General features: G+C 44.0%; 1 protein-coding gene across 1 annotated transcript in view; it reads left to right on the top strand.

Annotated features, from left to right (window-relative positions):
- Positions 1-4,265: 4,265 nt before the first annotated feature.
- LAMA3 (laminin subunit alpha 3) overlaps positions 4,266-16,472 on the top strand; it is a 121,133-nt gene continuing 108,926 nt past the window's right edge. The window contains exons 1-2 of the mRNA XM_075416313.1: positions 4,266-4,523; positions 10,293-10,445. Of these exons, the coding sequence (XP_075272428.1) occupies positions 4,266-4,523; positions 10,293-10,445 (411 nt within the window). The remainder of the gene's footprint in view (positions 4,524-10,292; positions 10,446-16,472) is intronic.

The following is a 16,472-nucleotide window of genomic DNA, read 5'->3' as shown; positions in this document are numbered from 1 at the left end:
CATCTTTCCTGGTGAAAGACAGTGAAGACATAGGACTTGCCAGCACAGAAGTTGTACACAGAGCCATTGTGCTGTTAAACCAGAGTGTGTGCAAATAACCTTATTTTAGACTACGTTTACTGTGAAAAGCTTTCAGTAAGACTAATGAAAGTTTACTCAGATGCAAACTGAATAATCATCATGCATAAGGGTTTATGATGGGCCTTGATAAAAGTAAGGACCTTAGTCGGAGTTTGAAATGTTCTGGTTGTGCATTCACACTCCAGGCTACAAATGTGCTTAACAAACTATAACTTTGAAAGAGCGAAGAGAGCTCCAGTACGTTGCAGGAAGACTCCTCCACAGACTAAAGTTTTAGGACTGGCCTCAACATAATGCCAGACATAAAACTTTTAGAGGGGGGACAGGATGCACAGTTTAATCTTCAATGATTGCTGAGTAGAGTCTCGGATCTGTCTAATCTAAGTGACTTCCGAGCTACCTGCTAGCGTACTGGTTCATTATTGTCTCAGAGGAAGAGTAAATTCCCACACCACCTGGTGTGGCCATGTAGGATGGTGAATGTGGTGCCAGGAATCACAGGTCTTGTTCCTACCTTCTCCACTGACCGGCTGTGCAGCACATGTAGCACCGTTCACAAGTCCTCATCCGTGCTAGTTTTGCCATCTCTTAAGCTCTGGGGTACTTGGAACCACCTTACCCTTGCTTTGGTAAATTGTATTAAGTAGGAGCTAAATATTGCCTCTAGTATTATCCACTGAGACTATTTTTTGACAATGTCATTTTCACTGCAGGTTTCTGGTTGATAAGCGAAATATGCCAACTCCTAAATATGTTATGAAATGGCAATATGAGATGAGATAGGCTATGCTGCGTATATCAGTAAGAGAAGGAAACCAAGAAATTATATCAGCAAGGCTATTTTGGAACAAATATTCATGACTTGAAATTTTAAATCCGTTCTCAAATGAACATCTTTTAAAATTGAAAGGGGAAACACAAAGAATGATCTATAATCATGGTACTGTAGATGCTTACTAATGCAAGGTAATCTGTTTATCTTAAAATAATACATAATCAGAAACACTTTCAGTTGCCTACATCTCTTCAATAAAGCACTTGACATCCATCAAGTAACAAAGTCTACTCCTTGCAGACAGGGAGAAACAAGGAAAGCAAACTTTATAATGGCTGAAGGAAAAAGGAGCAGAGGACTTACTGGGAGGAAAAAAGGGCGAGTAGCCGGGGAAGAGTGTTTTCTGCAGAGGGGCACTGTCTTGTAAATACTGACTGCTGAGAGCTGCCATCTAATCAATTCTTATCTGTGTTTCTGGAACCTGTAATTACAATGAAAGATGATGTGAGGGGAAGATGAATCATCCCATGAATAATTGATACTGACCTTTTTACATGATGAAGTTCTACATCAGGTAGGGTGAGCCGAAGTTCAATGAAGTCAGTAAGTGCTTTTCGGTGGGGTTCTGCTGGCTTTGGATTTGGCTTAAAATAGATGGAAAAACAAAAAAAGAGATGCAGAATTTAGAAAACTGGAGAGATGCGGTCAAGAAAAAAGTTCTCACTCCTCTGTTCCCCTTACTCTGCCCTTCCTTCCTGTGGTCCTAAAGCCCTGCAGAAGCCAGGCTAGCCTTGTGCCTGCACGTGGTTGTACTGCAGCCTGCACAATGTTAATGGAGCAGGAGGACCCATCTGCTGGATAATTTCCATCCGCTAGTGACAGGCCACCCTGTCATCTCCACATACACACCCAGAGTCCTGCTCATCTCCTTCCTCATGTACATGATTCACTCTGGCTTTACCTAGTTCCAGGCTCTCTGCATAAAATTTTTGGTCACTTAGACTTTTTACAGAAATCGAGTTATTGAGTACCTGTGTTGGGAATGCTGCTCTAAACACTTTTTTCCAACTGCTTTGAGTCAAAGGCAAAAGTTGTCATAACATTTTTCCTAAAATCTGCTCACATATTTAGGTATCTCTAGAAAAGGGGGCAATTTACTCTCTGTGTCTAGAAAACGCACCGAATAAAAAAAGCTTGTTTGGCATAAGTGTTTAACAAAATGAGAGAAAAATCCCCCAGAAGGCAAATAAAATCTTATGAAATCTAGCTACACATTAAGCAAAATGCACATAATTTTATGGGTGGGGGAACAGGAGGATTTCTTCTCTTTTTTCTGATAGGCAAATTTTCTGAATGTTTGCAAAGTTTCACCCCTGCTTTTAACTTTTAGTAAACCAGATCCAAGAACATGTCATTATTTTACTAAAATATTGGGTTCTTGCTCACTTAAGCTGTGTTTTCTCACTTGGTACTTCCCAGTAAATTCACTGATCCTCCCTGTTTGAGAGAGGACATCTCCCATGAGCCAGGGCTGCTTTTTATGCTGTGCAACCTACCAGACAGCTTACAAGAATCTTCTCTTTAAAGCGAGATTGCAAAGGATCTCCTGCAGCTGGATTCTTTACCTGAACCACCCGCAAAACTATGCCAGAAAAATTTGTCAGGTATTACTCTGCACACGTGCAGTCAAAGAACATTTGGAGCAGATTCTACTAGACACGGGATTTAGCTCTCCATCCTAGCTTAGGCACTTCTTTCTGTACTTTCACAGTACATTCTGTGATTTTTTAAAAACTTCATTAAATATATTTGAATCACCTGGTTTATGTTCTGCTTGTTCTTATTCTAGGCTTATGCTTCTCAGAAAACCCTTCCCCAGTGTTAATTTTGGAGGCCAGGGACAGAGGTGCAGAAGCAGAGTTCGACGCTAAAAACATGGAAGTGCTGCTTGTGATCCCCACACACGCAGAGGCAGGGGTCTGTGCAAGCAGTGTGTCCAAACTAACCAAAGGTTGCTTCTTTTGCCGTTCCTTCAGCTTGAAGCATTCGCAGTAAAAGATGCCTTGCCTCATTTAAAATCAACAGTCCCACCACTGGAGTCCAATTTGCAGGAATGTACAGGATAACTGGAGTAAACTAATTTCCCCAAATGTTGTGACAGACAACAAGTTTCTTGCTGGTTAAAGAGGAGAAAATCTTTCACGGCTTGTCGGACATATACAGAAGCAACACCTGTCAGAGACTGCTAACTGAGTGTCCAGCCTGGAGATAATCTGACTACTCTGAAAAAGACCGTGATCATTTTGTAATATTCACAATTATAATCTTCACTGGTTCCTCCTAAGATTGTACTTTATAATCGATTTCCCTTAAAATATGCAAACGTTTCTTTTCTACCAGGAACATGCTCTGCTCAGCTTTTGTTCAGTTGTACTGCATTCCTTGAAAAAGAAAGAGGACAAGGGTGCTCAGCAAGCCAGTGTATGGCAGCAGGCCTTCGTAAGAGCTTGCTTGCCCTGGACTTAAAGCCCCCTGACATCAGATACTTCCAGATCTCCAGATGTAAAAATTAATATACTCCAGGTTATACTTAGGATTTAACAGGTTTTCAAGACAGAGGCTGAAAAGACCAGCGGATAGGCCTGCGGATATTCTATCTGATAACGGGGCATTTTTTTTTTAACGGAACATTTGAAGATGTCGTTGCTTGTTTGTATTCAAGCCTCTCCTAGTTTTTATGAAGTACAAACTACTGTAGGGAGTGACATGATGGACATGTGCAAGAAGATAATGTCCTTTCCACGATGTCGCAGTTGGAAAAGGAGAATATTTTTAAGCTGCTCTAGCAATTGAAAGCATTCATGGATAGAATAGCCAAATCTGTTATATTTAAATTGACGGCATGCTATGTTTATGAAAGCCAGCTTTCCTACGGAGGACGCAAAAATTGTCTCGTAGAGATCTGTCTCTGCGCTGCGCCGAAGACATAGTGGCGCAGATCCGAGGGTGCGGGGATTTTCTCGCGGACAAGACGAAGAGCTTGCGGCTGGTGCTTCTCGAGGCAGCGTACCGGGGAGCTCCCTTGCTACTGCTGTGTGGCGTGCGGCGAAGCCCGCATCCAGTTACGGATGCGTGTGGCGGGACGGGCGGTGGCTGACAAGGACGGGTGCGCGGAGGTTCCTTCTCGGCCCGTTAAAGACACTATTAACCCGCGTGCTGCGGAGGGGGGGGACCCCAGGCTCCGGCTGGGGGGGGTGAGTGTGCTTGTGTCACCCCTCGTCCCGCAGGCTCTTCCCCGCCCCCGCCCCGCCCCGCCCCGCACGGCAGCCCCCCGCCCCTCCCCGCCCGGCCCGCCCGCCGCTATAGGGCCGCCCCGGGGCCGGCGCGGGAGGGCAGAGCCCGGCGGAGGATGGCTGCGGCGCCGGGCCCCCCGCTCCTCTGGGCGCTCCTCCCGCCGCTCCTCGCCCTCTGCCCCGCGCAGCCGGACCCCGCCGGCCCCCGGGGGATGGGGCTCAGCCTCCACCCGCCCTACTTCAACCTGGCCGCGGCGGCCCGCATCCGGGCGACGGCCACCTGCGGGGAGGCGGCGGGGGGCGGCGGGCGGCCGGAGCTGTACTGCAGGCTGGCGGGGGGGCCGGCCGCCGCCCCCTTGGGCCGCGCCATCCAGGTAACCGGGCCGCCGTCAGACCCCCTTCCCCTCCCTTCCCCTCCCTCCCGCCGGGGTGCGTGAGCCCCCCGGGCGCTCGGGGGTCGGCCCGGCGCGGTGCTGCTGGGAACGGGGACGGCGACGGGCGGCACCGGTCCCCTCCGCGCTGGGGAGCGGGCACCTTCCCGGGGGGCGACGGGCACCTTCCCGGGGGGCGGCGGGGGGAGAGGTCCGGTTTGGAGTCGGGAGGCTCTGCGGTGTTTTGCGGTGGTGGGGCTCGTCGCCTGCGCCTTGCATTGCGCGTGGGGAGAAGCTGGATGTTCCTTAGGATCGGAGAATCATAGGTTGGAGAAGACCTCGAAGATCATCGAGTCCAACCATCCGCCCAACACCACCATTCCTACCAAACCATACCTCGGAGTGCCACATCGACACGTTTTCCAGACACCTCTGGGGATGGGGACTCCACCACCTCCCTGGGCAGCCTGTTCCAGTGCCTGACTGCTCTTCCAGTTCTTTTGCTCCCTTTGGGGCTCTGACGGGGAGTATGAGCGTGCGGGGCGGTGAGGACGGTGGCGATCTCCGCCAGCATAGCGTAAGGTCACGATGCACGTTTTATGCCAGTTGTGAGAAAGACAGCAATAAACCCTTGGCAAGGGGTTAATGGAAATGTATTTTTCCTGTGGTAGAAACTTGCGTGAACATGTCTGTTAGAGGGTAAGGAAGGAGCAGCGAACGCGCCAGGCTCTGTGATGTGCTGCGATGGATGTTCAGTATCGGTTTGATCAGAGCTGTGTTAAAGGGGGGACTTTCCTGAAGCCTCAGACCTTCCAAAGCTATGTTATTTGTTTTTTCTCTTGGTGGGAGGAGAAGAGAGCCAGAATTAAACTGCAATTTGAAAAGGATTTTGAAAGCTTTAAGGTCCGCTTTCTGACTCCAGGCGATACAGAAAGAATACAAGTAAATTTTTAGCATCTTGGAAGAAGGGTTAGTGTTTCGCAGGCTTGTGAGGTGTTTGTGTGTTTTACTAGTGAAGTAACCCTTAATATCCGGTATCAGAAGAGGTTGCAATGGATAAGAGTCCTCCTTCTCATCTTTTAATGGGGACAGATGCTCAAGAGAGGGGGAGTGGACTAAGAGGGTGCAGCGCTTGTACTCCTCGTCATGTGCCAGAAGGGAGCATGCACCATCACGCAGGCTGCCCTCGCCGTTCATTAGGCAGCCACAGCCAGCCACATGCTTTGTCCTGAACTTCTCTCTGCCGTCCCTCCCTGCCTCACCATCAAATCTCAGTTTGCCTTACGTCTGTGTAGTGCCCTCCATCATAAAAAGCTCAACGTGCTTTGGAGATGCTCACAGGCGGAGTAATACATGGTTTTACTGATAGGGAAACTGTGTCACAGGTATTACATGCTTAAGCTAAGGTTACACAAAAAGGTTGTAATGATCAGGGAGCTCCGTGGTCCTCTGTTTCTAACGTGCCTCTGAAGTTGAGGCATTCATCCCTCCATACAGAATGCAACACCCATGTTTAGAGTTGCCTGAAACAACCGTGTCAGCAGGTGAACAGCAAGCAGGATAATCTCTCAGCAACATGCTGTAAGCCCACTGCTGCGGTGAAATCTCACACTAACATGCCTTGGAATATCAGAAATCACAGTATAACAAAAATGAGCCAAAGCAAACATCAGATAAACACGCCAGGCAAGCGTTACGAAGCCTGTTGTGTGATGCACATTGCCATTGATGGTTTTTGTAACTGTTCCCTTTATATACTCACACCCTACTGGAAAGGAGGGTTTACTTTATATAGGAAGAGGCTAGAAAGGGGGGAGTTCATCTTGTTAAATATTTGCCTTAGCGGTCCTAGGTTAGAGGGCAGTTATGGTTCATGTCTGATTCAAGTTCCCATAAGGACTACTGATGGCTTGGCCATGGCACAAGGAAGCATGTTGTGCCTCTTACAGCGTTTGTGTAAACGTGAATACAGCAGCGTCTCTCTCCAGTTTTAACAAATCCTCATTGAGATACATAGCATGAATACTTCTGTGGTTTACCAGTAGTTGTTGTGGTTCAAGAAGGGTTGGAAAGTCTTTCAAAAGGCCAGGGAAATCCAGCCGTGGAAAATGCAATAACAGCACAATGTATGTATGATCAAGCTACTCCACCTCTCAAGTTGAAAGAAACTGTAAATAAGAGAATCTTTTCTTTTGTGGAAAAGTGGAGAGAAATGCATTAAACTCTGAGAGGAGCTGAGCTTACCTAGAAGGATTTTAAATAAGCGTAAGTGTTCACGTGTTGTTTCTGAAGAGTCTGAGGGGAAGGTCGTGCGGCTTTTACATGCAGTGGTAGGTATCATAGCCACTGTGTCAGGCCAGATCGGAGTTAAAGCAATGCCATGCACTTGACTCACTCACTTTTGTGCTCTCTGCAGGGCTGGGCTGCTGCTGTTGCTCCATGAATAGGGAAATTGGAAAGAAGGTGTGGAGGGTGATCCTCCTTCTGAGGAAGGGAGCAGGCAGCTCTGTTGCCAGTGCTGTACCAAGCACTGAAGAGAAGGCAAAGAGAAGAGTAACCCCAGCTTCATTTCCTCTGTGTTTCCGTTGGCCTCTCTTGTTCAGCTTGTCTGGCAATGTGTCTTTTAATGAAGCCTGTAGTACCCAGCAAATCCAAAAAGAGCATTTGGAGGTCATTTAAAGCCCTTCTGAGAGCTGATCGGTGGGGTGGATGGTCTCTTCCCGGGCAGCTCAACCGAGGCTTGTAAGGCAGTGCTGGACATGCGCTGTGGAAAGCTGTGCATTTCCCTTATTTAGCACATTGGCAAGCGGGACAATGACTTCATAAGAACACTGTTGAGTCAAGCACTGCGGTGTGAAATATTTCAGCAGCTGATAGATAAATGGCGTGCCTGTTTTTGTCTGCCAATCTATTTGCAGTGGTGTGCAGGTGTGAATTAAAGTTTAACTGCATACCTGTCCTGCCCTGCCAGTGGGTGCAGAACTGCTAGGTATGAAACTATCAACAAACCCTTCATTGTTATCCCTTCCTGTAACTTACAGGCGAGACATTTTCATCCCTGGGTGTCTCTGGTCCACACTGGCACATTTCAGCGAACTCCTTTGTGCAGTTGCAGTTTTTCCTTCACTCAGGAGAATCAGGGGAAAGGAGTGTAACAAGGTCACGGGCAAATGCACACCTGCCTGCGTGATGAGCTGCAGCCAAAATCAAGTCTCGAGGCCCAGTCTCCTGGAATGGAGACGTGTCCTGTAGCAGGCAGGCTGAGCGCGGCATGCCTGAGATGCTGCCAGTGGGAAGCAAGGAAGGCTGCTCTGGCCAATAATTTTTTTTTCTTTCATTTTTTGTTTTGCTGCCTTGTTGGCAGGATTGCTGGAATGTACTTCAAATAACTGAAACTCCAGCTGTTAATGAAATTCTTTGAATTATCTGCCCCAAAAGAAAAAGGTGGTATCTTGAGTTCAGATCAAGTGCTCTGGTATACTGAAATCACATAGGTGCATGTGAATGTAACGCTTGCATTTAATACTCCCCATTGTTTTCTGCTCATCTAGCCTTTCTTTGAGGTGCTTTCCAGATCAGAGCTGAAATGGCTGTGGCAGCAACTGTCTCCTGTGTATTTCCAGCCTGATCGTTGTGAACGAGAATTTAGATTTAAAGACCATGTTTCATGTACATTATGAAGCTGTTTAGGGGAGCTTGTGCTGTTGTAACGTGTAAGTATCAGAACTGCAAGTATGTGTTTGTCAGGAAAGATGCTCTGGTGTGGTGGTAACTGCAGTTGTTGGTGCATAGATTGATTTCTCGGTGTACTGATTTTGCAGCCGGTGACAAGATGTTCTTTATCATCACTGCAGAAACTGGAAAAGTTGCCGGTAGCTAGCATGGGCTGGTGTGATGTCTGCTGCAGCAGGCTGTGCCTGAATCCAGCAGTGTCCTGGCATATTGTAGTTTGTACGAAAAATCAGCCAAACCATCTGCTCCAACGGAGCTGGAGGAGAATCGTGTTATAACATGACCCCAGACAACATAGTTAACCAACCTAGGTACATGAGGGTTTAGTAAGTCTCTAAACAGCTCTTTGAATTCTCAAGAGTTAACCCTCAGCCAGGCGTCATGACACCTGCAGTGCCAAATCAGAACAGCTAATGGTAGCCATGTCTTCTGGAAACAGCAACATGTTCTGGGCTTTCCAGAAAAGCAGGATGAGGATGGAACCATTGCTGGATGCAGATGCTGAAATTATTACTACTGATGCAGAAATATTCAGTGAATGTCTATGTTTTGTATTTGAAGGACACAAGATGGTGCATTTGTATCACATGAGAATGATGTAGTTTCCAATCCATTAGTAACTATGGCAGATGTTAAACAAATTCTGCTAGAGATAAACATCTTAAATTCACCAAGCTTGCATGACTGTACCCAGCAAGAACGTGAGAGCCCTAATGTTATTCCTCTGTTAAAAGTGCTCCCAGTACTTTACACTGGTTAGTCTGACAGCAGCTACAAACAAAATAATGGCAGTTATATGGGATTCTGTTAAAAGGTAGGAATATACTTCATGCCAGGACACATGAGTTGTGGAAACAACAAAGGATTAAGTCACACCTTTTTGATGAAAATATGCTTAGCTAATAAAGAAAATGGTGCAGATGTTACTGTATTTCAAAGATGGGTCCAACACAGTGTCAGGACCTCGCAAGGCTGAATGGATTAAACAAGTGTTTGACTGAAGTAACCATTAAGAGGGTACTGCCATTCAGTGAAAAAGTCATTTTTCTACTGGGGTTCTACAAAGATCTGTGCCTGGCACAGCTTAGCATTTTCATTGATTTTCTCCACCCAGTGACTGGAGTAGGAAATGAATGGGACACTAAAAATATCTGTTAATGACTAAGTACAACGCTTCAGCACTAATCTTAGTAGACTGTAAAATGTGGTTTCTTGAAGGTAAAAATACTGCTTGTGGAGCAAGCCAAGATGCCAAATTAAAAGACAATTAAGTTTCCTGATGGTTATTCATCATTATTGTACAGAAGAGTACAAAGAGCTGTAGAGACTATCAGAGAGAGATTATCAGGGCATCTCTGGAGTGTGGCTTTACTTGTGGCTGGAAATTGGACGATAACTTCTGCAAATGAAGATACAATGGGATGCTTTAAAGGGGAACTTAAAGGGAACACTCTATAGAATCAATTACATTTTCCACAAGTGCAGATTGTTCAGAAGTCGCTGATACAGAATGTAATGACATGAAAAAAATGAAATCAGTATTATAAAACTATAACACCAAACTTATAGGCAAGTAACAGGTAGAGTATTTTTTTATGGTTTTGTTAATACCAGGCTATGTACACATGTGGATATTTCATGGTCTTTTAGGACAATTGAGGATAATTTTTGTGTTGGTCTTAATCCAGGTTTAAGAATTTTTGTTTTATTAATTTCCTGCAGACATCCCTGCAGGCAGAATATAGGTAGCTTCACCAAAGTAAATTCATTAATGAAGAAAGACTTATTGTAGTTTCTTTAAAGAGACTTCTGAAATTTTAGTGTGTGACATAAAATTTAGTGTGTTTCAGGGTATAAGTGTGTAACTTAATTGCCGGGGAAATAATTTATGCATTAAAAATTACACTATACAAAGAGACAAACAAAATTTTACCCCATTTTTAGTCAACACTCTAGTTCAGAATCTCAATTAACAACAGCATGTACCTGCAGCATATAAGATTTCAAATGAGACCATCTTTTTAATTTATTGTGTTTCAGGGACAGTTTTGTGATTATTGCAACGCTGCTGATCCCAGTAAAGCTCACCCGGTAACCAACGCAGTTGATGGCACAGAGCGCTGGTGGCAAAGTCCTGCTCTTTCTATGGGCTTGAAGTACAATGAAGTCAATGTCACTTTAGATCTGGGACAGGTGAGTGCATGAGCTACTGGGTGAGGTTTGATTGTTTCTTGCATTTCTATACAAGCTTTGCAATTGAGAGAGATGTTTGAACTGCTGATTTTGACTTCTAACAGTACAGCCTTTTTGTCTGGTGTATGTTCTGTATTTTTTACTGAGTTAACTTTATTAAAGTGATTATTTCCCTTCAAGTATTTTGATCATGTGAACTCCTGCCATGGGCATCACACAGATTTAATGACTGTGTTCTTTCTTGCACAGACACTGTGACTCGTTAACCTGAGATTACTGGGGATATTGGTCAGTTGAAACTGCGACTCTACCTTCCACTTTCACGTTCTCCTTTTCCATGGGCACAGAAGGTGAAAGAGAAAGAGAGATTTTATGATCTTTCACCATGCACACATTTTGAGAATAAGGTTTGGAGTCTGCTTTTGCCTCAGGGGTCCTTCTGGTTTCTCTGTCATCCACTAAGATCTTTAAGATAGACAGAAAAACACTGATAACATGGTCTAAAAGGGAAGGGACAACAAAACCAGTGTAATATGAATTAGTGGTATGACAGTAACATGAACACCCGTATTTCCCCTACAGGCAATAGGCAACTAGTGAACAGTAAAGCCTCCGTATCTGTATTTTAAGTCATAGGGACAGATTCTCAGCTGCCATAATTGGGCGCTGATCCAATGAAATTAGTTATGCTCTGCAAGTTCACACCAGCTGAAAATATATGACTATAAATATATGTTGGGGGCTGCAAAGTATATGTATACATATGCATATATATTTTGGACAGTGGTAACTGTTTATTGACATTATATAGGACAGGATTTTTTGAACAGGCATTCAATTTAGTTGATAGCAAGGGGAGGAATGACCAAGGAAGATGTTTCTCTGTGAGAATTAGCTGCCATTTTGTTGAGGATTCAGGTGCAAATTATTTTATGTCTTCTGTTATGTGGGGTTTTAATGCTCCTGTCTCTCACATGACTGGGATGGTTCTCATTTCGAGGATATCTTCATTCAGTGTGTTTGGGTCCAGTATAGCAGCAGTGCAGAAAGGCCAGACAAGATAGAGAAGAACAGTAGTTGAACTAAACTGCTGTGATTTTTGAATTTGCATTTCTATTAATTAAATTAATAACATACCTGTTTTCGTGGTTGCTTTTCTCGACTGTACTGTGAAAGAAGGGACAGCTAGGTAGAAGCTGATGAAGTTGTAGGCCACAGTGTCCACATTAGCCTAGCACACAGTGGTTGAGCCTATTTGAGTTGTGTTGTTCTTTCCGTTGCGCTGTACAGTAGAGGAGTGTTGCATCTGCTGATGCTTTGTGCTCCTGTGAAGTGAGTTGCTCGGTCATTCTTTCCCAACAGGCTGTAGTGGAGTGTGTCTTTCAGGGCTGAGTGTATGGAGAAGGGACATTGTATGCAGAGCAGGGTGCAATGAGTAGGCATGGGAAGGCAATTGCCTCCCAGTAAAGCAGACCTTACCTTCTGAGCTGCTTGCATCCATCGTGGTCTCTGCAAGACGCAGGATTAGGTTGCAGGCTGTAATTTGTCTTGCGGTGTAGTCCAGCATGTTTGTGACCAACAGTTGTGCATCATCATCATCATCATCCATTTGTGTAGCACATTGCTCTGTCCAAAACTGCTATTCCCACTGTGTACTTGTTAGCTTCTTTGAAGGACCTACTGACAGACACCTTATCTTTTATGTGTTGAGTAAACTTCCGAGAAACCTCCTTCCTTCAGATGAAGAGTGTGAACTCAGTGCCCTCTTCTCATGGGACTCCTTGGAGACCAACTGCTATGTGCTAAAATTCTTTTACTTGTTAAAGGGTACCAACTGGAAAGGTGACTCTGAACTCCCTTACTTGGAAATGAGGGAAACCCAAGTCAAAAGTCAAAATTACTTCAGATCTTATGATCAGGAAGGGATCATTTAATTGGTGGATGGATGAGGATTTAGTAGGATTCGTGTGATTTCCCCTCCCCCCCCCCCTTCACTTCACGGACATTATCTCATATCTGCATTCAGTCAGTTAAACTGTAATGTCAGGATTTGTTTGAACTTGAGATTGACTTTTGACATTCTGCCTAGTGTTCTCACACTCCAGATTCAAACAGTGGTGCACAATACTAATAATGAAGAAGAAAATTAAATACCATGACAGAGTAAGTCTACTCAAACCAATAGGTAAACACTGAGACCCCAATTCACCTTACCGTATTTCAGGGTCCTAAAAATTAAGAGCTTAGTGTGTGTTAGTCATGCAGACTTTCTCAGTAGTTGACAGAGATAGAAATTTTCAGAGTGCAATTCCCCCTCAGGTGAGTTGAAATGAAGGTTTTGATTTTTAAGGAAAAATAAATGTTCTTAAAGTTGGATGTGTGCCTGAATACCTTGCAGAACCACAGGCTGTAATATTGGAAATACAGCAGGGATGTAGCTTTCCTCACTGAGTAGTTGTCCTGGTCTTTCTTTTGACACAAGGCACCTTTTTCTGCAAATAAAATATGGAAATGTTTTTGCATGTGCAAAACATGACGAAAAGTACAGGTGCATGCAGGGAAGCAATGACCGAGTTGTAAGTTGGTCATCAAATATTCACAATTAGAGGAAGCACAACTTAGTGCAATGTCAAAAGCTTTTCATTTACTGCATTCCTGCCATTGTATCTTCAAGACTGAGAGCTGAGTCCCAGTGGAGCCTTTTGCCATGGCCTGATGACGATATTTAATTGAATAGTTGCACTATGATGCAAGTCTCAGTGCTCAGTACCATGGAGTTGGAACAGAACACCCACCTGCTGCTGCTTCTGTTTCACAAGGGCTTAGGGATGATTTTGAAAGTCAAAATCCCTTCAGGATGTTGAATCTTTCTGCTAGAAAAACACTCGTTTTGCTTTACTTTGTAATACAAGAAAAAGCAAAAACCTTAAAGCAAAAGCCCTGCTTTACTTCCCTTTCTGCCTCTCTATACTATAGTTACATTTCTAATCAATCACAGTCCTTCTGAATGATAATTATAATGTTGATCCCTGAGGCAGTGTCTCCGTCCTGTTAGCACACCTGCTTATATGGTGGCTATTCCCGACTTGTTTAAAATATTTGGATCAAATGAAGTCTCATTTATTCCTTTATTTGGTCCTGATTTTCCCAACATAGTTTTCAACATATTCTGAACTTCTGAATCCAGAATGTCTGACTGAAGTTCATTGCCCTTCCCCTGACTCTTTGGATTGCCTGATTTTAGCAGGTGTGCCCTTGTCTTTGGCTCGCTTAATGCTCAGCAGACATTACAGTAATACTCCCCCAGGTATTTTTCTGAACTCTGTCTTCAGAAGATGGTGAAGGTTCAGGACAGCATGATAGTGTATGATGAAAAAGAAATGTCTAAATGTTACACTTCAAAAAGCATAGTCCACAAATTTTATTGTTGCTTTTATTATGTGTCATTTTTTTACTGTGCTTTTGTGGCAATAATATAGTGCTGAAAGACTCAGGCTCAGTGAAATCTTGCAAACTAAGAAGTTGAATAGTTTTTGTGTAGCAATATTGTTAGTTACTGTTGTAAATTAAAGGCACATAGTGGAATGTAATGTCCAAATTAGTGCTTTTATTGGGGAGGGAGGCAAACTCAACCATAAATTTAAGATAAGTGGTGTGGCCTGTGGAGGACTTTATGCTTTTATGTTGTCTGCCAATTGAAGCATTTTGTAAGAAGGCCTCACACTTTGTCAAATCTGCTGAGTTGCTTTTATATGGTAAGGATTTCTTAAGGGCTTAATTTTTATATTTGATAGCAATCATTTATGTCCATAGCTTTACAAACAATATTTGCTGTTGGGTATATTAATCAGCTTTGGCTAATTGTTGTTATTAAAAACAGTTGTTCTTAACTTATGAAAGATTGACATAATTTCTTAAAATGTGTCTGAAATTACAGTTAATTTAACTGTCATTCTGTAAAATGTAAAGTGTCCTGTAGGGAGAAACTGTCAAGGTAGTGGGAGATTTATCACAAGCTGCATTGAAGTGGGCTTCCAAAAATAGTCATTGCTTTCATTGTGCTTGACTATTGAAGACTTTGTATTAGCACTGACCCTGAAATTAGACCCAGCTCTGGTGTGGAATTGCATAACCTCTGCAATAACACCAAGAAGTCCTACACATTAGGGCACGAGAACCACTGCATAAAGCTGCTGCTGTCCTACAGAACTGCCCAAGCAGTGAGACAGAGCCTTTCCTCTGGAACCCCTGCACAGCTCTGCCTCTGCAGCAGCACTGACCTCTGCTCTGCTCTTGTAGTTCACATGAGGGAGAAAAGGGGCTTTTAGGTCAGGGGAAGGTCCCTGCAGTACCCAAAAATGGGCATGCTAACAGCACAGAGAATCTTGCATTGCTTCATGGTGGAGAACTCTGGTTCTGAGTAGTTCAGTTTGTGCAGGAAGCTGAGTTGGGATCACAAAACAGCACGCTTTGAAGCTGGCTGGTTGTGGCTCATACCACAGTAAGGTGAATCTACTTGTGAAGTCTAGATTAACACAGCTTCAGCTGATGAAATAGCAGCTATCTGATAAAAGTTTCTGAAAGTTGTATCAGGTAATGCAAGCTCCATTTATTTCTCAGTCGCACCACAAGCAGCATATTCTGAGCTGATCTGCCAGTCTTCATCAGGGAAATACCCTAAATACATCCTTTCTTGCTCGTATGTTATCCTTTAAAGGGTAGTCACTGTGCTGTGTTTTCTGAAAGCTTTAATTAACAACCTTTTGAATGGGTCAGCTTTTTTTTTTTTTCCCTTACATTTGCATTAGTAGATCTGTGTCATTGGCTTTAAAATGTGGTTTTGGTATTAAGAGATTTTATTCTCAAAATGTACAGAAAAACATTTGAAGACTTGCTCTCCTTAGCTTCCCTGACACTCTTCCTCTGGTTCTTCCTCAGCATCCCTTTAGGAAGGTCTTTGTTCCCACTCTAATTTCACTTCCCTGGATGTCTGTACTTCTGCTTCTCCCACCTCCCTTCCTATGCCCATTCCTACATGTTGCTTTCATTTTGTGATATATTGTCCTTAATACCTTGCTGTCAACTCAACATAGTAAAAGCAGAACCTCTGCTGATAGCCTCCAGCCCTCCGCACTTCCCTGTGCTTCCTTCCAGCACGGACAGTACGACTGCGCTCTTTTTACTTTGGGCTACAGCCCTCGTAGGGGGGTGTTTGTCTCCTGGACAACTGAGGTCTGAATCGTACAAATTCTTTCCCATATGAATAGCTTCAATGTTCTGCGAAGAAATAGGCCATATGTAAGAAATAATTATGAACATTAAGTTGGTCTTTGTCCAAATCCCGATGGAAAAATGGCTGCATGAGAAATTTCAGGATAATAACTGGCAGTTATTGGTGTATTTGCCTGCAGCATTGGCAAAAAAGACCAAGGACAGATTGAACCTGGACAATGGACTACCCCTTCATTTCGGGAAATATTCCTTCATTCCAGAATACTGCCTGGGAAGCATGGAGAGCTTCTCCCTTCTGGTCCTGGTCATTGGCTGTGATAGAGAAAATACTTAACATCTCCAGATGTGCCAGTGAGGCATATTCATGGACTTTGACTCATGTAACTAAATAAAAATGTAGCTTTTCAGCATCAGTGACCAGTTAAATGAGAAAGTGATACAAATACAGCACGTACAGTGCTAACTGAACAGTGTTGGAAGTCCTGCACCCCAGACTGAAGCCAGTCCTGGGCTTCTGCACCCCAGACTGAAGCTGATGTGCAAGGAATGATTTCGGCGTGCTGTGTGGTGGGAGCCTCTCCAGTCACTGTTTACGCACTGTTAGCAATCCTGTATGTACGTGGACATGGTTAAACTGTGGAATACATTCAGTGGGTCTAATGCCTCTCAGATACCCCACACACGGGCTTTTCTCTACACCTATGCCATAGCTGCTTTTCCGCATACCTAGAAGAGTAGCTGACAACTGCCAAAAAGGGTGGTTCAGCTCTCTCTAGTTGGCATTTTTTTATATTA

Source organism: Opisthocomus hoazin, chromosome 3 (assembly GCF_030867145.1).
Source record: "Opisthocomus hoazin isolate bOpiHoa1 chromosome 3, bOpiHoa1.hap1, whole genome shotgun sequence".
Taxonomy (NCBI): Eukaryota; Metazoa; Chordata; class Aves; order Opisthocomiformes; family Opisthocomidae; genus Opisthocomus; species Opisthocomus hoazin.
This window is presented reverse-complemented; position numbering and strand designations above follow the sequence as displayed.